The sequence below is a fragment of the Pristiophorus japonicus genome, chromosome 12, assembly GCF_044704955.1.
Source record: "Pristiophorus japonicus isolate sPriJap1 chromosome 12, sPriJap1.hap1, whole genome shotgun sequence".
In the NCBI taxonomy this organism is placed as follows: domain Eukaryota; kingdom Metazoa; phylum Chordata; class Chondrichthyes; family Pristiophoridae; genus Pristiophorus; species Pristiophorus japonicus.
Window position 1 is genome coordinate 186107418 of NC_091988.1, and position 23543 is coordinate 186130960.

The 23543-nt window shown below is 44.6% G+C and overlaps 1 protein-coding gene across 2 annotated transcripts; it reads left to right on the forward strand.

The window, feature by feature from the left end:
* Positions 1-1478: 1478 nt before the first annotated feature.
* rps21 (ribosomal protein S21) lies at positions 1479-12922 on the forward strand. Of its 2 annotated transcripts, XM_070896264.1 has the most exons (6): positions 1479-1575; positions 4998-5096; positions 5181-5244; positions 8144-8215; positions 9327-9382; positions 12792-12922. In XM_070896264.1, exons 2-6 carry the CDS (start codon positions 5047-5049, stop codon positions 12799-12801), a joined length of 252 nt encoding a protein of 83 aa, XP_070752365.1. In that variant the 5' UTR covers positions 1479-1575; positions 4998-5046; the 3' UTR covers positions 12802-12922. The 2 variants fall into 2 exon arrangements, with proteins under 2 accessions (XP_070752365.1, XP_070752366.1); XM_070896265.1 differs by lacking the exon at positions 12792-12922 and having other exon boundaries at positions 9327-9386.
* The last annotated feature ends 10621 nt before the right edge of the window (positions 12923-23543 follow it).

A 23543-nucleotide genomic window follows, 5' to 3' on the forward strand; every position in this document is an offset into this window, starting at 1 on the left:
TACCTTTACAGGTTGAGTAATTTTTATGCTGATAGAGATTGCTTTACCCGTACTGTTTTGTGAGAGAAAAAAAAGACACAAACGTTGCCTGTATTCACTTGTGAAGCATTGTCAGTTGAGCAAGGCACACGAGGGCTACCAGTCCTTGAGCTGCAATGCTGTAACACAGCATGAGGCATTGCCTTCAATAGTGATGTCTTTGTCATTGAATTTAAACGGGGTTATTTTAGTAGAGGAATTGGAGGAATGCTACACAATCTGGGTGCCTCGCCATATTTTATGATATGGTGAGCAGTAGAGCCCTGGCAGTGTTAAGCAATGTTATGCCATTTTGTCCTAACACAAATGATGTCATTTTGTCATGTACTTTCAAACTGTCAATAATGTTCTAACTGTTGTTATTCTTCTGCCTATATGTGCCTAACTATGTCTTGAGGGTCATTCTAATTGGGTACGAATGCACAACTTAGTGAAACAGTTAATGCCAAGAAAATTGTAGGCGTGAAATTCATGTTCATGTGAAAAGTATTTACATCTAGGGAAATGTTTATTCCAGAGCTAAATGTATTAAGATGGATTACATTGTTTTTTACAATTACACTCTTATGTTTGCATATGCAGTTGTACAATTTTAAATCAATAAGTGACTTTCCACCTAGTGAGATGTAAATGTCATTTCAAAATACATCAAGGTAGTTGGATCAGAGGACGCCTGGAGTACTGTGCACTGTTTTGGTCTCCTTATCTGAGGAAGGACATACTTACCTTAGAGGCAGTGCAACGAAGGTTTACTAGATTGATCCCTGGGATGAGAGGGTTGTCCTGTGAGGAGAGATTGAGTAGATTGGACCTATACTCTCTCAAATTTAGAAGAATGAGAGGTGATCTCCTTGAAACATATAAGATAGTGAAGGGGATTGACAGGGTAGATGCTGAGGTTGTTTCTTCTGTCTGAAGAGTCTAGAACCAGTGCGCATAGTCTTACAATAAGGGGTTGGCCATTAAAGACTGAGATGAGGAGGAATTTTTTCAGAGAGTTGTGAATCTTTGGAATTCTCTACCCCAAAGGGCTGTGGATGCTGACTGGTGAGTATATCCAATGCTGAGATAGATAGATTTTTGGACTCTCAGGGAACCAAGGGATATGGGGATCGGGTGGAAAAGTGTTGAGGTCGATGATCAGACATGATCTTATTGAATGGCGGAGCAGACTCGAGGGGCCAAATGGTCGTCTACTGCATCTTATAAATAAATATTAGTAAAAAGCAAATTTCTTCACCCAAAGAATTATAAATGTTAACGATCAGCAGACCAACACATGCAAAACTATAGGGGCTTATTGATAATACAATTAGATGCCATGAGGTGAGCTGGCCGAGGGAGGAGCTGACTGGGTTCTGCTGACAGTCCAGGACATCTTTTGCCCCGCAGAATGGGCACTGCCCCTCATTGCGCGCGCAGCACGGCGGGGGCGCGGGCGGCAGCCGACCCGGAAGCAGTGCGCGCGATTTCTATGACCACGCTTCCGGCGCGGGCCCTCTTTCTCTTTTCGGCGGCCGCCATTTGCGAGCGGAGGTAAGTTGGGAGGGGGCTGGAAAAGATGGCGGGTGGAGCGGGGCCCAGGCGGCCGGGCGGGCAGCACGGTGCGGCGGGAGGGCAGTGGGCTCACGGGCGAGGCGGGGAAAGACATGCGGCGGGCGAGCGAGTGACCGACCGCGTGTGTGTGTGAGAGAGACGGGCTTGGGACACCCGGCTCGCAGGCCCGGCCAGCCCCCTGAGCAACGGCAGCCTCCCTCGCCGTCAGCCGCTGCCTCTCCAGCCTTTCGCCCCCCCCCCCCCCAAGCTGTGGTCCAAAGCGCTGAACCTCACAGCAGAGCCCGGGAGCCTGTGCCTTCCGCCTGCTGAGACCGGAGCCGGTTTAGTTCACACCTCGCTGCTCAGTCAGAGTGAGCCGTGTGCTCCCACTGCAGCTTGCCCGGTTCCTGCTTTCCTTACACGTTTCTTTACTCACCACCTTTTGCACAACACCAATTGTCTGTTGTGAAGGTACACATTTCCGACTTTCTTTCGCCCTCTGACATGCTTTTAGTCCAATTTGCTTTCTTTATTAAAGGGGCTGCAGTCTCTTATTTCCTGAAATTCATTCTCTGCCTTGACAGAGCCAATTACTTCTGTTCCATGTGCTATCTGGAAAACCGATTCGGGTTGCAATCTGCCCACTCTGAAATTTACTCTTGGGAAGAACTTGTTTTGGTTTTATATTTTGTGACATGTCACTGGAATTGCTATAATTACTCCTTTTTAAAATATCAACCCTCCAACAGCCCTAATCAAAGCCACAAATGTGACTGACCGTACTACGCTATCCCTCCTCATCCTCGACCTGCCTGCAGCCTTTGCCACTGTCGATCACACCATCCTCCTCCAACACCGCTTCTCTGTTGTCCATCTGCCCTCGTCTAACCAGTTGCAGCCAGCGAACCTCCTGCGATGACTTCCCACCCCGCACCGTTACCTCTGGAGTCCTCTGAGCAACCATCCTTGGGGGACCCTCATAGTTCTCATGTACATACTACCCCTCAGCAACATCATCCAAAAACAGTGCATGTTCCACAAGACACCCAGCTCTGTTCCACAAGACACCCAGCTCTACCCCACAAATACCTCTCTCAGCCACTCCACTATCTCAGTGTTGTCAGACTACTGTCTGCCATCCAGTCCTGACTTAAACATTGGGAAGACCAAAGCCATTGTCGGCCCCAGCCGCAAACTGTTCCCTAGCCACCAACTACAACCCCCTCCCTGGCTGCTGGAACAGACAGTTCACAATTATTTGACCCTGAGGTAAGCTTTCCAATCCTGCTTGCTTCCACCTTTAATATCGCACTGCTCTGCTGCTGCAGCCGCCTTCCATGCTTTTGTTACCTCCAGAATCGACCATTCCCAATGCTCTCCTCGCTGGTCTCCCATCTTCCACCCTCCATAAATCCGTGTTCTAACTCTGACCAAGTCCTGTTCACCCATCACCCCAGCACTTGCTGACCTGGACCACCACTGCTTAGATTTTAAAATTCTCATCATGTTCAAATCTCCCCATGGCCTCTCTCCTATCTCAGTAACCCCCAGCCCTACAACCCTTGGAGAACTCTGTTACTCCCATTCTGGCCTCTTCAGCACCTCCCACTTCCTATGCTCTGGCATTGCTTCCAGAAACTGTTCCACCTCTCCTCCTCTTAAGATGCTCCTTAAAACCTATCTCTTTGATCAAGCTTTTGGTCACCTGTCCTAATGTCTCCTTTTTTGGCTTGGTACCATATTTTGTCTGCTACTGTGAAATATCATGGTATGTTTTATGTTAAAACTGTCACATAAATGCAAATTATTAACACTGGAACTGCATTATTTGTGTATAAATAACAGGAACTTGTATTTATGCTGTGCCTTCAACATTAAATGGTGTTTGTTCATTTTTGTTTTACTATTGGTAGGTCATTTATCAATAAGCATCCATGAATTAAATTGATCAATAAGAGTTCTTATCCATAACTCAAATGGTGTCAGTTATTATATCATCCGTATAATTTTGGACAAATGTTTCCATAATTAAAACAATTACTCTGTCTCACCCTGGCCGTTTCTCTTGGTACAGCCCTGATCTTCGCTCCCTTAAAGGGATGCAAACTTGAACGGATATGGCGGACAACTAGTTAGGCCATTCACCGCCAGATCCAGCTGGACCACATAAAGCACTATCTGGTCCTGCTCTCGTCTGTCAAAATCTCCAATTGAATATTGGGAAGACCGAAGCCATTTTTTTTGGTCCCCGCCGCAAACTCCATTCCCTAGACACTGACTCCATCCCGCTTCCCAACTTCTGTCTGAGACATAGAAACTAGGTGCAGGAGTAGGCCATTCGGCCCTTCGAGCCTAAGGATCATTCACCTCAGTACCCCTTTCCTGCTTTCTCTCCATACCCCTTGGATCTCTTTAGCCATAAGGACCATATCTAACTCCCTCTTGAATATATCCAACGAACTGGCATCAACAACTCTCTGCGGTAGGGAATTCCACAGGTTGACAACTCTCTTGAGTGAAGACGTTTCTCCTCATCTCAGTCCTAAATGGTTTACCCCTTATCCTTAGACTGAACCAGGCTGTCATATTTGACCCTGAATTGAGCTTTCGACCACATATCCGTAGCATAACTAAGACCGTCTAGTTCCACCTCCGTAACATGGCCCATCTCCACCTTTGCCTCAGCTGATCCGCTGCTGAAACCCTCATCCATGTGTTTGTTACCTCTAGACTTGACTATTCCAATGAACTCCTGGCTGGTATCCCACATTCTACCCTACGTAAACTAGAGGTGATCCAAAACTCGGCTGCCCGAGTCCACTCGCCCATCACCCCTGTGCTCGCTGATCTACATTGGCTTCCGGTTAAGCAACGCCTCGATTTCAAAATTCTCATCCTTATTTTCAAATCCCTCCACGGCCTCCATCCTATCTCTGTAATCTCCCTTCAGCCTCACATCCCCCCCGAGATGTCTGCGCTCCTCTAATTCAACCCTCTTGAGCATCCCTGATTATAATCACTCAACCATTGGTGACCATGCCTTCTGTTGCCTAGGCCCCTAGCTCTGGAATTCCCTGCCTAAACCTCTCTACCTCTCTTTCCTCCTTCAAGACGCTCCTTAAAACCTACCTCTTTCACCGAGCTTTTGGTCACCTGCGCTAATTTCTACTTATGCAGCTCGTTGCCAAATTGTTTTATCTCCTAATACTCCTGTGAAGCGCCTTGAGACGTTTCACTACGTTAAAGGCGCTATAGAAATATACGTTGTTGTTGTAATAATGCTGATTCATCAAGTGATGTATTGCTTCAGTCATTTATGCTTGCACATAAATAAGGTGACTAATATTTAGCTGAAGCTCTGTACCCAATTTGACACAAATGATGCTGCCCTGTTGAAATATTAACTGTTTTTATGTGCCTAGATCCCTGAGTAACAACTGAACAAAATCCAACAGCCAACTAAGTTCCAACATGCAGAACGACGCTGGAGAATTTGTTGACCTTTACGTTCCACGCAAATGGTGGGTATAAAATATGTGCAGACACTGATCTCTGTGTTGCATGTAGTGCCGTGGTTAGCTAAATTGTTACTCTTTGTCTTTCAGCTCTGCTAGCAACAGAATTATTGGTGCCAAGGACCATGCTTCCATTCAAATCAATCTTGCTGATGTGAGTTAAGATAGCAGAATGTAAATCTAGAGTATAATTAAGGCTGGAAGGTGTATGTGCACTAGTAGATTTTTTTTGTCCCCATGCTATGACCAGATGGTTGGTGGAAATATACTTCCGATTTTATGGAAGCATTCAAAATCATGAACGATTTTGATGAGAGTAAATAAGGAGAAACTGTTTCCCGTGGTGGAAGGGTTGGGAACCAGAAAAGACAGACTTACGGTGATTGGCTGAAGAACCATTTTTTTTTACACAGCAAATTGTTGTGATCTGGAATGCACTGTCGAAAGGATGGTGGAAGCAGATTTAATAGTAACATTCAAATGGGAATTTAATAAATACTTGAAGCGAAAAACATTTACAGGACTATGGAGACTAGTGGGACTAATTGGGTGGCTCTACCAGAGAGCTGGCACAGGTATGATGGGGGAATGGCCTCCTTCTGTGCTCTACGATTATGATGAGTTGTGCTGCTCATCATGCCACTCAGAAGGGAAGCAAGCAGTTGGTACTGAAGCTTTGCTGATGGAGCCGCTGTCCAATGGGGCATGTCCGTTCTGCAGTCAGGAATACACTCCCACTTTATTGTGAGTGGTACTGCTGACTGACACTCAAGGAATTTCTGTGTCTGCAGCCTGCCCAGTGACGGCACAAACTCACACCTGTCATTGTCTGCCCAAGTAATAGCTATACCCTGGTGTGGTGGATAAGCTGTGTCTTTGGAATGCAGCGCCTGAAAGGATGCTGGAAGCAGCATTGGCTGTAAAGCACTTTGAGACATCCGGTGGTCGTGAAAGTCTTTTTGCTTTTAAGTTGCTACCAAAGTGACTTGCCAGGCAATGTGAGATTGGTATGAAGCTGATCCTCTGTGGCCGATTCAGTCATCCAACATCTGATCTAGACATGTTCATAGTACTCCACAGAGCACCATTGACCAGCCAGCCTGGAGGGATGAAAGTATCATGGGAGGTGGTGATGACATTAAATTTGAAAGGATGGGGCCTCTGGTTCTTCTGCCAATCACTTTAAATGTGCCCTCGGATTACCGACCCTCTGCCACTGGAAACAATTTCTCCTTATTTACTCCTTCATGATTTTGAACAATCACCAAATCTCCCCTCAACCTTCTCTGATCTAAGGAGAACAACCCCAGCTTCTCCAGTCTCTCCACATAAGTGAAGTCCCTTATCCCTGGTACCACCGAGTAAATCTCTTCTGCACCCTCTCCAAAGCCTTGACTTCATTTCTAAAGTGTGGTGCCCAGAATTGAACACTATAGCTGAGGCCGAGCCAGTGCCTTGTAAAGGTTTAGCATAACTCCCTTGCTTTTGTACTCTATTAAGAAAATAAGAAGTAGGAGTAGGCCATTCGGCCCTTCGAGCCTGCTCCATCATTCCGTAAGCTCATGGCTGATCTACATTAACTCCATCTTGCACTATCCCCATATCCCTTGATTCACTTAGGGATCGTGAATATACTCATCGATACTGTCATGAATATACTCATCGAATGAGCAGCCTCAGCCCTTTGGGGTAGAGAATTACAAAGATTCACAACCCTTTGAGTGAAGAAATGTCTCTTAATCTCAGTCCTAAATGCCCAAGCCCTTATTCTGAGACTGACCCCTAGTTCTAAACTTCCCAGCCAGGGGAAACATCCTCCCACCCTCTCAAACCCCTGAAGAATTTTAGATTTTATATATCTAAATGAGATCACCTCTCATTCTTCTAAACTCGAGGGAATATAGGCCTAGTCTACTCAATCTCTCCTCGTAGGACAATGCCCTCATCCCAGGAATCCGTCTAGTAAACATCGTTGCACGTATATGCTTCCTTGGGTAAGGCAAGTATATGCTTCCTTGGGTAAGGAGACCAAAACTGTACACAGTATTCCAGATGTGGTCTCACCAGGGCCTTACTTAATTGGAGTAAGACTTCTTTACTCGTATACTCCAATCATTTTGTAATAAAGGCTAACATACCATTTGCTTTCCTAATTACTTGCTGTACCTGCATGTTAACTTTCTGTGATTCGTGTACAAGGACACCCAGGTCCCTTAGAATACCAACATTTCCCAGTCTCTTACCATTTAAAACATACTCTGCTTTTCTATTTTTCCTACCAGAGTTTCCTACGAAGAATAACTGCATACTTCTCCACGTTAAATTCCATCTGCGTAGGGATCCCATTTGCTTTTTTTTTTAAACAGCTTCCTCGACTTGTCCTGCCATCTTCAAAGATTTCTGTACATACACCTCCAGGTCCCTCTGTTCCTGCACCCCCTTTAAAATTGTACCATTTAGCTTATATTTCCTTTCCTCATTCTTCCCACCAAAATGTATCACTTCACACATCTCTACGTTAAATTTAATTTGCCATGTGTTGGTCTATTTCACCAGTTGTCTATGTCCTAAAGTCTGTCACTATCCTTCTCATTGTTTACTACATTTCTGAGTTTTGTGTCATCTGCAAACCTTAAAATTATGCCCTGTATACCCAAGTCCGGATCATTAATATATATCAAATAGAGCACTGGTCCTAATATCGACCCCGAGTAACACCACTGTGTACCTCCCTCCAGTCTGAAAAACACCGTTCACCACTGTTTTCTGCACCTTAGCTAATTTTGTATCCATGCTGCCACTGCCCCTTTAATCCCATGGACTTTCAATTTTGCTAACAAGTCTATTATGTGGTACTTTGTCAAGCGCCTATTGAAAGTCCATATACACATCAGTTGCACTACCCTCATCAACCCTCTCTGATACTTCATCAAAGATGCTGATTCTTGTGTATCGACGTAGTGATAGATGATAAGTTGTAGAATTTGTTTTCAAGTCTTCGCGAGATATCTGTTGGTGCTTTCCCAAATCATCTATCTCTTGTTTTGTTTCAGGTTGACAAAGTAACAGGGAGATTCAATGGTCAGCACAAAACCTATGCCATCTGCGGGCCTATCCGTAGGATGGTATGTACACATTACTGGACACACTGAAGAAAATAAACTTACTGTGTTAGCGGGATTGTTTTTATCCATCTACAACTTGCTGGTGTTACTGAGGGACATTAGTCCTTTAGAGTTCTATGTACCTGCAAGTTTAAGAATATTGTATTAAGAACTTTATAGATAAGCCCTTTTGTGCCCGAACATAACATTTCAGAAAGAGAACAAATTTACCTTAAATTTATACCTAATGGGAATTTTTGAGGGCTTTTAAAAGTTACCTGAGCTCAGTTATTTACACAGTACTTCTTTTAGAAGGAATGAGCAGTTTGGTCTGCAAGAACCCACCACTGTTCAGAGGTAGTTTAAATCTAAAGTTTCACTTTTTCTACTATTTACAAAATTAATTTAAAAATAACAGAAAGGAAGTGTTTTTAGCAAATGGAGGCTTTTGTCCTCCTTATAAAATATACCCTGACCTTTGGAAGATTTACGTAGGCCTTTATTACAAGAGAACTCTAATTTTAGTGTACTTTCCCAAGAGTGAGCATCTGTAAGAAGTGTCCTGGCTTAGCTGCCGATTGGTCAGTATCCAGGCTGAGGGAGAAAGCAGTCTTCCTTATTGCCTGTGGAGCCACTCACTAATGAGCTGGGCGCCTCCAGTCTCCTACAAAATAGCAGTTTAATATTTTCTTGCTTGCCTCAATTAGGTAGTACAGTTTTATTCACTCCGGATTGTAATTCTGTTAGAAGTGTGCGCATGTGTGTGAACAGCAGGTGAAGGGCAGTACTATGACCAGCTATAGTCCTCCCATGATAAAATAGCCTGTGGAACCATTCCTTAGCAACGAGTCAGCAGCTTCAGGATAGGAGATGCAAAAACTGCCATAAAGTCCTTGTGAACAAACTAGGGCTGTTTTTAATATTAAACTTGTACTGTAACTTGTGTTGCATGTCACTGAATTGCAAATATCTGACTCATAAGCTAACTTTATAAAATTGCAGTTTTATTTGTGTCTGCAAAAATACATTTTTAACATCAGGCTCGTTTTTTGGTCAACCAGAGAATACTCGATCAGACCTAATGTGAGCATTTGAAGAGGGTTATTACAGTTCTATTTTTTTTTAATTACAGGGTGAATCAGATGATTGTATCCTGAGGCTGGCGAAGAATGATGGCATTGTGGCCAAGTAAGTTGAATGTTGAGTCTTTTATATGCCATGATTCTCTTTTTAGTGGTGCAGTTGTATTTCTAAAACTCACACATGAAGGTGTTAGTGGTGGGGAATGGAGCACATTACATTTCTAGCACCTCCTGTACCAAATTATGGGCACGCTACGAAGTTGATTAGAAACAGAAAATGCTGGCAACACTCAGCTGGTCAGGCAGCATCTGTGGAGAGAGAAACAGATTCTAATGTTTCAGGTTGATGACCATTCATCAGAACTTGATGAAGACTGCCCACACAGATTACATGTAGGCAGTGTTCCCTGTAAGCTACGCTTTCCTGCGAGGCCTATTACTTTTAGTGTGTCCCTTTAAATTTTCGCGCGTGCACTGTATTTACATGGAGGAGACCTGTCCCCTTACCCCGTGACCGCACAGTTTAGACCCTTATAGCCAACAGATCAAGGAACTCTTGATCCCATCAGTATAGACTGGTTTTGAACTAACTTGAAAAGCTAGTCTTCAGCCTGCTAACCCACTCGCTTTCCTCCCTCGATCTCTTCCTGGGCTCTAGTATCTTGAAGAGTAATAATTGTCAATCTCCTTACGGCCTCAGAGCAGTGCGTTAAAGTGTAAGTTTGAGGTTGCTTCCTTTCAGGCTCTCGTGTATAATTTTAAATGTGTGTGTTTGTGTAAATATCAAGCAAGTATAATACACTATACACACTGATAAAAGAAAAAAACAAAATATTACAGCTCCTCAGTATCTGAAAAGATAGTTTAATATTTGACTTCCAATTTCCTGTTCTGATAAGGTTTACATGGACTGTTTGTTAACCTGTCTTTTACCAGATGCTTGTGGATCTGTTGGGTATTTCTACCATTTATTATTTCACCACTCAGTTTAATAGTTATATATTATATACTTATAAATGTGGAGATGGGTGGCAACATTAGGAATAGTTAAACCAAATGTTACCAATCTATGATTCAGAATTTGATCCCAACTGAGATTATGTGGTGGAGGGAATGGAAAATCATGCTGCCTTGCAAAAATTGCCTTGTCCTGCTCCTTGACTTGCCTCCGCTCCTGGTTTCTGTGTAATGTTGCTGCACACTGGGAGCTGGAATACTGCCTACAAAGTACAGTAACTTTCAACTCACTGGAGCAATAACGGGTAGGAGTCCGCAAGGTTCGGATAGGATCTGAGAAGAGCGGCAGGGTAGGCGGAGGGAGAGGACGAGCAGCAGGGTAAGCAGAGGGAGATGGGGGAGGCTTTGGATTAGGAAGGAAAGGAAATTAACAAATAATTTTAACATTCACAAACAATTTATTAAACCAGTTCCTTTTCAAATAAGATTGGCAAGTGGTGATCCACAAGGATCGGTGCTGGGACCACTTTTCACCGTTTACATAAACAATTTGGACGGGGGGGGGGGCAAGGAATCGGAAGTGCATTTTCAAAATTTGCAGGTGTCACCAAATTGTGGGTGTGTGTGTGTGGTTAATACAGACGACTGCAACAAAATACAGGAAGACATTAATAAACTTGCAGAATAGGTGTGTAATTGGCAAGTGAACTCCAGTGTAGATAAGTGTGAGGTAGTACATTTTGGAAAGAAGAATAAGGAGGCCACATACTCTTTGGAAAATAAGTGTCTAAGTGGGGTAGAAGAATCTGGGGGTGCAGAGGCACAAATCCCTCAAAGTGCTGATACAGGTTAATAAGGCCATAAAAGCAAATGAAGCACAGGGGTTCATTTCTCGAGGGATAGAAAAGTTATGTTAAACTTGTGTAGAACCTTGATTAGACCACACTTCCTTTGAACAGTTCTGGTCTCCATTTTATACAAAGGACTTGGATGCACTGGAGAAGATGCAAAAAAAGATTTACTAGAATGATACCAGAACTGAGAGGTTATACCTATCGGGAGAGATTGAACAGACTGGGGCTTTTTTCTCTAGAAAAGAGAAGACTGACTTGATAGAGATCTTTGAAGATTACGAAAGAATTTGATAGGGTAGACGACGAGAAGATGTTCCACTTGTGGGCGAGACCAGAACTAGGGGCCATAAATATAAGATAGTCCCGAATAAATCCAATAGGGATTCCAAGAAAAATGTCTTTATTCAGAGAGTGGTTAGAATGTGGAACTTACGACCACCAGAAGTAGTTGAAGCGAGAGATGCATTCAAGGGGACGCTAGATAAGAGATAAGCACAGGAGAGAAAGGAATAGAAGGATGTGTTGCTGCGGTTAGATGAAGAAGGGTGGTGGGGGGGGGGCTCGTGTGGACGCCGACACGGACCTGTTGGGCAGAATGGCCTGTTTCTGTGCTGTAAGTACTCACTGCCATCACTGTATAATCTGTTTCTATATCATGCTTAAAATTGTAGGCTTGTTTTGCTGACTTTTATTCAAGAAGGAAAAAAAATCTTTGAAAGCTTGTGTACGAGATTGGGCAATCCAAAAGGTACCTGATATGTAACGGGCCCAAGTAGTAATGAAGTACAGAGCAAGCTAATGAGTATGCTATTGATGAGTGTGAAGGTGCAAGATTAATGTGGTCTTTTTTATGTCAAGTCTTGTACAGGTAGTGAATTGCAAAATATTAAGACGATTTAGTAAAATTCTAGCAGGCTCCATTATATTGGCACTGAAATTCTGGTCGGAGGCTTCCTTCGGTCGAATGCTTCCGACCTGAATTTTTTTTGCGAAAGTACCTGGTGGTCCCGGGGGTGTCTTCGATTCTGGTCGGATGCCGCCTTTTCCCGCACATCACAGCACGCCTCGAGATACGGGCGGGGAAGCACGTGGGCCTGGACAACCAATCACGGAGTATTCTCATTGATAGTAATGGGAACTCCGATTTTACAAGTTCCCATTACTATCAATCAGAATAACCCCCAAAACACCCAAACACAACATAATAAATACAAAAAACACCTCACATATTTAAAATTAATTGAAATTAAAGTTAATTGTTTTAGAAAAAATACATATTTTAGGATGTTTTTTGTGTTTTAATAAGGTTTAAAATAAACTTACCTTAAAGGACAGCGTTTTTACTATAAAAATGTGTAGTTAAATTTAATTTTTATATGTTAAACTCTCTTGTTGGTAAAAGTAGGCTATGCGCCTGCTTTTACCAGGCGTAAAAGTTTCAAGGACATTAGCTGAGCAAGAGATGGGGAAAATAGCCCAATCTCACCCGCGTGAATGTCCTTCTCACATGGATACGGAAGATCTGTCCAGGGATATCTTGACAGATCGGAAAAGCCGGTTTTTGGCTCATTGCATGCTGAAAACCGGCTTTTGCGAGGCCTCCATATGGACCCGGAGAGGCTGGGATTTCACGCACGTTAATTTTATTTGCTTTGTATTTATTCTGAATGTGTCTTGTAACTTATGCTTTTCATTTTTTTTCAGGGCTGTCTAACAAGCTGAAGACGTGTGTTACGGGAAGTTTGATGTTTGTATAGAAATAAAAACTCAATGGCCTTCATGTTTGTTTTGCAACTGAGTGACAGAAGAAAATAAAATTCAATAGTGGCATACCAGTTGATCGTTCGAATGTTGCCCATTGAATGATACTTAGAAAGTACATCACAACATTATATGCATCACAAAAAAGGGTTTCTTTAAAGTTGAAATGAACCATTTATTTAGTCCAAATTGTTTTCACGCTTTTCTGTGGTTTTAAGATGCTGCTAGGTTGCCAAATATGAAACGTGTAGAATTCTCCACATCCTGTGCTTGTTGTGGCCAGTGTGTTGGTCCCTGGCGGACAAAGCCCTGATCTCGCGGACAATGTTCTTTCATTTTGGGGGTGGGTGTGTGGTCCATTCAAAATATCGCGCGTGCGTGGTTTTTCCTTTTAAAAGTCGGTGAGCCAGCTCCACGGGAGACGTGCAGCTTAAAGAGAACATTGCTAGTGGGCCTCAGTTTTGCAACCTTTGTATTGCTGTATCAAAACAAGGATATTTCGCCACTTGTGTTAGCTACAGGGGCTATCTTATACTGAGGTACTTGCACGTTGAGGGTTTTCCTTGTTACTGCATCTTAATGTTGGCTGACGGGAGGGCTTCACTTTTTCATCAGACTTTGCAGTGGAAACTTATGCACCTGTGCAGATGAATAGTTCCTGATAGAATCCTGATCTTGTTGGGAAACTGATTCTGGCATAACCCGTTGGCTATTGAATTGTATAACAATTTTCAGAGAAGATACAAAATGTAGGTCAGATAAATGTGAGTTTGGTTATTATGCCATTTTTGTACCCATGCGAACCAGCTTCAGGTGCTCATCAACACCAGAAGAGAGAAACAAAGATTTGCATTTGTATAGCGTCTTTCACGACCGGACGTCCCAAAGTGCTTTACAGCCAAAGAAATACTTTTGAAATGTAGTCACTTATAATGTGGGAAACGCAGCAGCCGATTTGCGTACAGCAAGCTCCCACAAACAGCATTGTGATAATGACCAGATAATCTGTTTTTGTTATGTTGATTGAGGGATAAATATTGGCCAGGACTCTGGGGATAATGCCCCTTCTCTTCAGAATAGTGCTATGGGATCTTTTACGTCCACCTGAGAACAGAAGGGGCGTCAGTTCAGTGTCTCATCCAAAAGACGGCACCTCCGACAGTGCGGCACTCCCTCAGTACTACACTGGAATGTGCCGAGATTTTTGTGCTCAAGTCTCTGGAGTAGGACATGAACCTACAACCTTCTGATTCAGAGGTGAGAGTGCTACCAACTGAGCCACAGCTGACACTAGGGGCATTGTAACTCCAGCCCAGTGCAAAGTTGCATTTCCAAAATGGCCAGATAGATTCTTGAACCTGTCGGAAACTTTTCTACTGTCGGGAGGAAAGATATTCATCAGAAAGCAAGGCTCTGCTGTTGCATCTTGGCGCCTGTTATCAGGTGACGAGCCATTGTGCGGGTAGGTATGACCTTCACCAGAAGAATGCGCATTTCCTGGGACTATTAACGCTGTGATGGGTGTTTTCTAAGGACATCTTCAAAGAGCACTTTTCATCAAAGGAAAACTTGCTTTTAAGCAATGTAAGTGACTAAAGATGAAGAGATCGAGTGGGATTGGTGCAGGAAATTGAAGTAAGTGATGGGGAGCCCAGGATTGCACTTGTGAGCAGAATGGAGGTGGTTCAGCAAAGCGGTCACCTGATCAGCATTTGGGTTCCCCAGTGTTCAACAGACCACACTGAGTAGATACAGTATACAAGGTTGGAGAAAGTACTGTAGATGTAAATCGTTGCTTTATCTGGAAGCACAGTGGTGTTGCTTACAGAAAGGTGCCAGGGGAAGGAAAGTAGAAAGGGTGAACCAGGGTGTCACAGAGGGAAGGAGAGGGGAAAATGTTTGGCAGTGGATTCATTATTGGAGGTTATGAAATGGAAGATGATTTGGCGAATGCAGAGGCCAATGGGGTGAAAAGTGAGGACAAGGTGGGCTCTATCATGGTTGGGGGATAGGATGAGAGCAAAAGCACGAGAAATGGGACACAGCTGCTTGAGGCTCGTCTCCTATGGTAGAGGGGAATCCTCCGCTGAGGAGAAACAATGTTTCAGAAATGTGGAAGGTGGCATCATCAGAACAAATGCCTCAACAATTTGCACGTCTTTTATATTTTTCTTACTCCCTTGACAACTTTTTATCCATCCCTGTTTTCCTTTTAAGCACTTTGTATGTCATTTTACATCCTTTCTCATAACTGTGTATCCCTACACCATCCGTCCCCTTTGCTTTGTTCCTTTTAATCCTGGTCATCTGTAATATTTCCCAGTTAGATGCAGGGTTACACCTGAAGCGTTAATTTGTCTGTGCTCTCTCCACAGATGCTTGCTGTTTTTGTACAGGTTCTTTAAAGCAGCTTTTTAAAAGACTTTTAAATGCACTGCAGTAAGAGACGTTGGAACGACTCTATTCAAAATTGTTTTGAGTTATACTGGCATTGAATTGCTAGTGTTTCCCCATGTTTAAACTGCAGCAATTGAAATAACTGAAGACATTTCTAAATTATTTTCCCTGCTGCTTACTTTTGGCAGAAGCTGGAGTTGACCAGCAGGTGGTGCTAAAAATATGCGAGCTGATGTAAATTCTCTAGTTGCAAAAGTATACGAAATAACTCTGGGAAATTGCCTGAAAAAAATCTTATCTTGCAAGATACATTTGTCAGACGTCTCATGTTTTAGAATTCCCTCTTGTTTTACGTTAAATTAATTTGATTATTAAACAAAATCTGCACAGCCAGGCATTGTATGAAATTCAATTGTGTGCAGAATACCCTCTACTGAGGTACTGCTATTTACATAGGTAATTGTGTTCCAAACCATATATATGACCAACCTAACTGCAAAAGCAGCAAAACTAAGATCAAGCTGGCCCATCTGCACTGAAAGAAAGTCTTGGATTTATATTGCGCCTTTCACAACCACCGGAGCTCACAAAGCGTTGTACAGCCAATCAAGTACTTTTGGAGTGTAGTCACTGTTGTAATGTCGGAAACACGGCTACCAATTTACCCACAAACAAGCACCCACAAACAGCAATGTGATAATGGCCAGATAATCTGTTTTTGTTGTGTTGATTGAGGGATAAATATAGGCCAGGGCACCGGGAATAACTCCCCTGCTCTTCTTCGAAATAGTGCCATGGCATCTTTTACATCCACCTGAGAGAGCAGACGGGGCCTCGTTTTAACATCTCATCTGAAAGACAGCACCTCCGACAGTGTAGCACTCCCTCAGCACTGCATTGGAGTGTCGGCCTAGATTTTTTTTGTGCTCTAGTCTCTGGAGTGGGACTTGAAATGGCAACGTTCTGACCCAGAGACAAGAGAGCCACAGCTGTTCTGGCAGCGCAGAGGGTTGGCCTGGCCGAATTTTGCATCCCACCCCCGCTGGCAAATAGGCAGCCAGCACATGAACTACATGCCGCGGGAGCGCTGCCTGTCACACAGTTAGTTGGGGGAAGGATGCAAAATCCGACAAGGCGGCAACTCGCCATTGAGGGGAGGTCGCGGCGGTGGCACGAAAACTCAGTAATAGTCCAGAATGGCGCATGGGGAAAAATCACAGCCAGAATGGCTCCTTGTGAGGCTGACAACTTGGAGGTCCTGCTGCATCAAAAGTTCGCGACGCAGTCCAGTGAAAGCTCAGCTACTTGGAGTGAGGTCACTGACCGAGTCAATGCTCAAGTCCCTCATAGCTGGCTGCAAATGAGAGGAAATGTGTTGGTATCAGGAGGAAGGTAAAAGCAGGCGCACGCACTTGCATACATTTCTTGGGAGGCCCATCAAACATGCCACATACCCAAAGTTTGGAACCGCCTCTGGGAGCTACCAGAGAGATGATTATAGTCACGCTCACAAATAGGGCATCAATCTTCTGTCTAATGCAAGCGCACACTGCAGACTAACAGTTGTGGCTGATATTCGCCGTGACAGCCTGAAAGGAGCCAGAGGCAAAGGGGTTCATTGACTGCGACAAGGCATGCAGTGCCAGCTGCAGCAGGGCGTTTTACAGGGTCACTTCACCGATGAAGAACTGAAGCTTTTTTATGCCCTGATCCTCAGAGAACTGCAGCTATATTTTTCTGGGCCTGAAAACCATTTTGCAGTCTTGCATCGTGCCAAAGCTGCACTCACACACACACACACACTTCTCTTGCAGGTGGAGCTGGCCAACTGACAAAGAAAACAGCTCAACCATCCTTTCAGTACAAGGCGTTCCTTTGCTGATGGGGATTTTTCAGTGGGGTTAGCATCCATGGCTATAGAGAAAAGACTTACATTTATATAGCGCCTTTCACGACCACTAGACACCCGAAGCACTTTACAGCCAATGAAGGATTTTTGAAGTGTATGTCACTGTTGTAAAGTGAGAAATACAGCAGCTAATTTGTGCACAGCAAGCTTCCACAAACAGCTATGTGATAATGACCAAATAATGTGTTTTAATTATGTTGATTGAGGGATAAATATTGCCCAGGACATCGGGGATAACTCCCCTGCTCTTCTTCGAAACAGTGCCAAAGGATGTTTTTTGTCCACCTGAGAGAGCAAACGGGGCCTCGGTTTAACATCTCAACCAAAAGACGGCACCTCCAACAGTGCAGTACTCCCTTAGCACTGCACTGGGAGTGTCAGCCTAGATTTATGTACTCAAGTCCCTGAAGTGGGACCTAAACCCACAACTTTCTGACTCAGAGACGAGTGTGCTACCCACCAAGCCACAGTTGACAGAGGTCTCAAAAGCCATCCATCCAATACTTCACTTCCTTCAAGTTAGAGATGCTGCATAATGAAGGCAACCTGACTGCTTCCTGAACAATGGCCAACACCGTGCATCACAATGTCCCTGTAGTTAGTTATCACCTGGTTGTTAATGGAGTGAAATCCTTTTCTGTTCATGGGGTCTATATGAGCACACGTTAAAAATATTCATGCACCAGGCATCTTCCACCCTTCAATATACAGTTCGGGACCTGGAATGTCAGGTCCTTCATTGAAACACCTGTGAACTCATCCCTTTTTGGTGTGGAAGCAAGTCATCCTCGCTACGAGGGACCATCTAAGAAGAAGATGAGCATGTGATTCTCACATGAATGCTGTCTATGACCACCTGCACTGAAAGGGACCCTGCCACCCAGTGAAAGCTCCATACCTAGTCCAGCTGATAACCTCTTTCTCAAGGGGAACTGGATGAAGCTTTCTTGCAAAGTTCTCACTTGCCTGATACATGTGTGCATTGCAGGCTGACTGACATGACAGTAGAAGGCCTGAGGCAGCCATTTCAAACTCTATTTAAACAGATCCTCAGCCTTTCTCAGGTAAAACTATGGACACGGTTTTCTGGTAGTAATTTACGTGATTTTTGACGAAGGATTTGAAAGTGCTTATAGTTACTATTGTGGCTTCCGAACAGCTAAAGGACTTCTGGCATTGAAACCTATGTCTTTAACCAAGCTTTTGGTCACCTGGCCTAATTTCTCCTTATGTGGCTCGGTGTCAAATTTTTTTGTCTTATACTCCTGTGAAGCACCTTGGGACGTTTTACTACGTTAAAGGCGCTATATAAATACAAGCTGTTGTTGTTATTCATCGTCTTTCAGATGAGACGTTAAATCGAGGCCGCGTTTGCTCTCTCAGGTGGACGTAAAAGATCCCATGGCTCTATTTCGAAGAAGAGCAGGGGAGTTATCCATGGTTTTCCTGGCTAATATTTATTCCTCAAACAACATAACAAAAAACAGAGTATCTGGTCATTATCACATTGCTGTTTGTGGGAGCTTGCTGTGCGCAAGTTGGCTGTCACGTTCCCCACAGTGGCTGCACTCCAAAAGTACTTCACTGGCTGTAAAGCGATGGTCGTGAAAGGTGCTATATAAATGCAAGCCTTTCTTCTCTTTATTGCAGTTGTTTTTTTAATGGGGGTCTTTCTCGGAATCTAACTCTGGGAGGAGGGGGAAGAGGAGTAAAAGGGCGGAGTAAACTGAGCTGGAGGCCGAGCATATAGACGGCAGCATGCTTGAAATTCTTACCCTCCCAACAGTGTTTGCAGGTCCAGAACAACATAGCTGCAGTTGTCTGAGAAACAGTGGATAAAGCTTCAGCTCTCCATAGAGACAGTGACATCCTGCTAAAAGACCTGCTGCAGCCGACAATGCATGGCCTGTCGCAGTCAATGGCCTTGCAGCTATGAACCTTTTAGCCTCTGGCTCCTGTCAGGCTGTCACAGGGAATAGCAGCAACATCCGTTAGTCTGCAGTGTGTGCTTATATTAGACAGAAGATTGAGGTTCTATTTGCAAGCATGGATACACTCATCACTTTCCTTATGATTATCCGCAAGCAACAATTGCAGGACCTTCCACCAAACCCAGGGTGTGACTGACTGTCCCATGATAATCAGTGGCTCCTTCACACAACACCTTGGTGGCCATTGCACTGAGTTCCCCTTGCAAGAATTTGTGATACAAGTCAAGCATGGACACTGGTTATGGGCTCAACCATCCTTGTGAAGACTTTGAAAGAAGGCTTGCATTTATATAACGCCTTTCACAACCACCAGCCATCTCAAAGCACTTTACAGCCAATGAAGTACTTTTTGGAGTGTAGCCATTGTTGTGATGTGGGAAATGCAGCACCCAATTTGCACACAGCAAGCTTCCACAAACAGCAATGTGATAATGACCAGATAATCTGTTTCTGTGATGTTGATTGAGAGATAAATATTGACCAGGACACCGGGGATAACTCCCCTGCTCTTCTTCGAAATAGTGCCGTGGGATCCTTTGCATCCACCTGAGAAAGCAGACGGGACCTCAGTTTAACGGCTCATCCGAAAGACGGCAACCTCCCACAGTGCAGCATTCCCTCTGCACTGAAGTGTCAGCTTAGATTTATGTGTTCAAGTTCCTGGAGTGGGTCTGTGAACCCACAACCTTCTGTCTCAGAGGCGACGGTGCTAGCCACTGAGCCACAGCTGACACTGGATAGGAGCTTCAACAGATGTGCTGAGCCACAGCCAAGTCGCAGGGACAGTCATGCGATGGGAATGGAACATGACGCCGTTTCCCATGGTGACAACACTTCTGTAACCCAGCGACCCCCGAAAGCAATGGACCTCCTGGTGCCAGTGAGCAAGCTGGGTCAGATCACTTCACAAAAGGCCGAGTTGTTGCAGTCTGCAGCTGGGCCCTCTTCGGGCTTGAGCTCCTGGAGAGTTACCGACCATGAGTGCCTTAAGAGCCCTTGGATGAGCTGCAGCAGCCTTCCTCCCATGTTGCAGCCATGTTGGAGCATGAGAGTAGGTAAAGGAGCACTTCGGACAGGCGCTAAAGGAAGGCAGAGAAAACGCTTCAAGCACGCCCTCAAAGCCTCCTTGAAAAAATGTAAGACCCCCACTGACTCTTGGGAATCCCTGGCCCAAGACCGCTCAAAGTGGAGGAGGAGCACTCGTGAAGGCACCAAACAATTTGAGTTTCTTCTCCAAGAGCACACGGAAGCCAAATACAAATAGTGGAAGGAGCTTACGACAAAGCAAGCACCCCACCCACCCGTCCCTTCAACCACCACCTGCCCCACCTGTGAGAGAGTCTGTAGGTCCCATATAGGACTCATTAATCACCTTAGAACTCAATTTAGTGTGGAAGAAAGTCATCCCCAACTCCGGGGTACTGCCTAAGAAGAAGAAAGGCCTACTGAAAAATAACGCACAGCCTTTCTGCAAGCTATTAAAATGACAATGTTGTGTGAAAAGTTTGTGTGTGCAGAGTGTGCACGCAGCCCTACCTCTCCTTTGGGTCCATGATCATCTGTGTTGGTTGACTGCCTGTCTGACATCAAGTCATCTACTTGGAATATTGAGAAGGCCAAAGCCATTGTATTCAGTTTCTGTCAAAAATTATACAATTGCCACTGGCAACATCACACAATCTAGTTGCTCACTCAGGCTAAACCAAAGACTGTCCAATCTTGATTATTTGTTCAATCAAGAGCCCCACTCCTATTCATCACCGACTGGTTATTTCTGCCTTTTCCCTTCCCATTACTGCTGAAACACTTATGAATGCCTCTGTTACCTCTAGCCTCAGCATCATTATCATAGGCGGTCTCTCGTATCGAGGATGACTTGCTTCCAAGCCAAAATGGGATGATTTCACAGGTGTTTCAATGAAGAACCTAATATTCCAGGTTCCGAACTACATCTTGAAGAGTGGAAGATGCCTATGCATGGATTTTTTTTAACTTGTGGTGGCCGTTGCACACCAGCCACCACACAGGCTTGACAGAGCGAGGTCTTGGTCCAGTGGCAAGGATTAACCAAGACGACTGGAGACCAGCTCTGCTGCACGGACTGAGTGTGCACACAATCGCAGTGTGGGCTGGCCCATGCTGCCCCTAGGCCCACGCCTCTTTTGGCCCCAAACTCACACCACTCCTGGGCCCCGATCGCGTCGCTCCACGATCACTCGCCGCTCCCTCAACCTCTCCAACAACAACTGCATTTATATAGTGGCCTCCCAAATACAGCTCTTCACAAACTCCATGTTCAAAATTTCACCTCCCACATACTGTCCCTCACTAAGTCCCATTCACCCTCAATGACTTTGTTCATTCCCTGCCTTCCAACTCATCAAATTCAAAACCCTCATCCTTATTTATAAATCCCTCCGCAATCTCACATCATCCTACCAATGTAATCTCCTCCAGCCTCACATCCCAGCTCCTGCTCTTTGATCCTCCCACTCTGACTTGTCATCTCCACTCAACCATCAATAGCAGAGATTACACTCTGGGACGGCCTCTCTAAATCCGACAGCCTTTGTGGCTCTCTCCTCACCTTTAAATGTCTCCTCAAAAACCTTTCAACTGTGCTTGCTTTAATCTTTTCAGTACTGCTTAGCATCTGCTGCTCCTGTCTGAAGTACCTTGGGAGACAACTAAAGCATAACGTCATTCTAAACTCTGTGTTATACTAAGGCATTATTTATTTAACAGTTACAGATTTGGATATTAATGGAATATGGAATGAAGGGATATGGGGACAGTGCAGGAAAGTGAAGTTGAGGTAGGAGATCAGCCATGATCTTATTGAATGGCGGAGCAGGCTCGAGGGGACGAATGGCCGGCTCCTGCTCCTATTTCTTATGTTCTTATTTATTAAAGGTGCAAGTATTGAGTGACAACAGGAGTAGGCTTTGCTGTGATATCTCCACGAAATGATTAACTTCAGAGGAGAAAACCATGGTGGAAAGGGGCAAGAAGCATAAAGGAGACCTATCTCATAGACCGCCAACAACAATTGAGAGAAATTGAAAGGGGAAAAAAACATGTGTGAAGAACATTCGTATACATTTAAAAATAGAAAGTGCTGGCAATACTCAGCAGGTCAGGCAGTGTCTGTGTAGAGATTGGGGATTGGAGTGTGGGCAGCTGCAGCAGGAGCGGCAAGGTCGGGGCAAAGGAGCGGCGAGAGATCGCAGAGCGATGTGATCGGGGCCCAGAAGAGACGAGGGCCCAGGGGCAGCATGGGCCAGCCCACACTGCGATATAGAAACATAGCAACATAGAAAATAGGTGCAGGAGTAGGCCATTCGGCCCTTCGAGCCTGCACCGCCATTCAATGAGTTCATGGCTGAACATGCAACTTCAGTACCCCATTCCTGCTTTCTCGCCATACCCCTTGATCCCCCTAGTAGTAAGGACTTCATCTAACTCCTTTTTGAATATATTTAATGAATTGGCCTCAACAACTTTCTGTGTTAGAGAATTCCACAAGTTCACCACTCTCTGGGCGAAGAGGTTTCTCCTCATCTCGGTCCTAAATGGCTTACCCCTTATCCTTAGACTGTGACCCCTGGTTCTGGACCTCCCCAACATCGGGAACATTCTTCCTGCATCTAACCTGTCTAAACCTGTCAGAATTTTAAACGTTTCTATGAGATCCCCTCTCATTCTTCTGAACTCCAGTGAATACAAGCCCAGTTGATCCAGTCTTTCTTGATATGTCAGTCCCGCCATCCCGGGAATCAGTCTGGTGGACCTTCGCTGCACTCCCTCAATAGCAAGAATGTCCTTCCTCAAGTTAGGAGATCAAAACTGTACACAATACTCCAGGTGTGGCCTCATCAAGGCCCTGTACAACTGTAGCAACACCTCCCTGCCCCTGTACTCAAATCCCCTCGCTATGAAGGCCAACATGCCATTTGCCTTCTTAACCGCCTGCTGTACCTGCATGCCAACTGTCAATGACTGATGTACCATGATACCCAGGTCTTGTTGCACCTCCCCTTTTCCTAATCTGTCACCATTCAGATAATAGTCTGTCTCTCTGTTTTTACCACCAAAGTGGACAACCTCACATTTATCCACATTATACTTCATCTGCCATGCATTTGCCCACTCACCTAACCTATCCAAGTCACTCTGCAGCCTCATAACATCCTCCTCGCAGCTCACACTGCCACCCAACTTAGTGTCATCCGCAAATTTGGAGATATTACATTTAACCCCCTCGTCTAAATCATTAATGTACAGTGTAAACAGCTGGGGCCCCAGCACAGAACCTTGCGGTACCCCACTAGTCACTGCCTGCCATTCTGAAAAGTACCCATTTACTCCTACTCTTTGCTTCCTGTCTGACAACCAGTT

What these genes read in the sequence shown, in the direction of transcription:
- rps21 (XM_070896264.1), top strand. Translation starts at nt 5,047, where the DNA reads ATGCAGAACGACGCTGGAGAATTTGTTGACCTTTACGTTCCACGCAAA. An exon ending in CTTTACGTTCCACGCAAATG is followed by an intron (nt 5,097 to 5,180) that starts GTGGGTATAAAA and finishes TTTGTCTTTCAG; the next exon opens with CTCTGCTAGCAACAGAATTA. An exon ending in GCGGGCCTATCCGTAGGATG is followed by an intron (nt 8,216 to 9,326) that starts GTATGTACACAT and finishes TTTTAATTACAG; the next exon opens with GGTGAATCAGATGATTGTAT.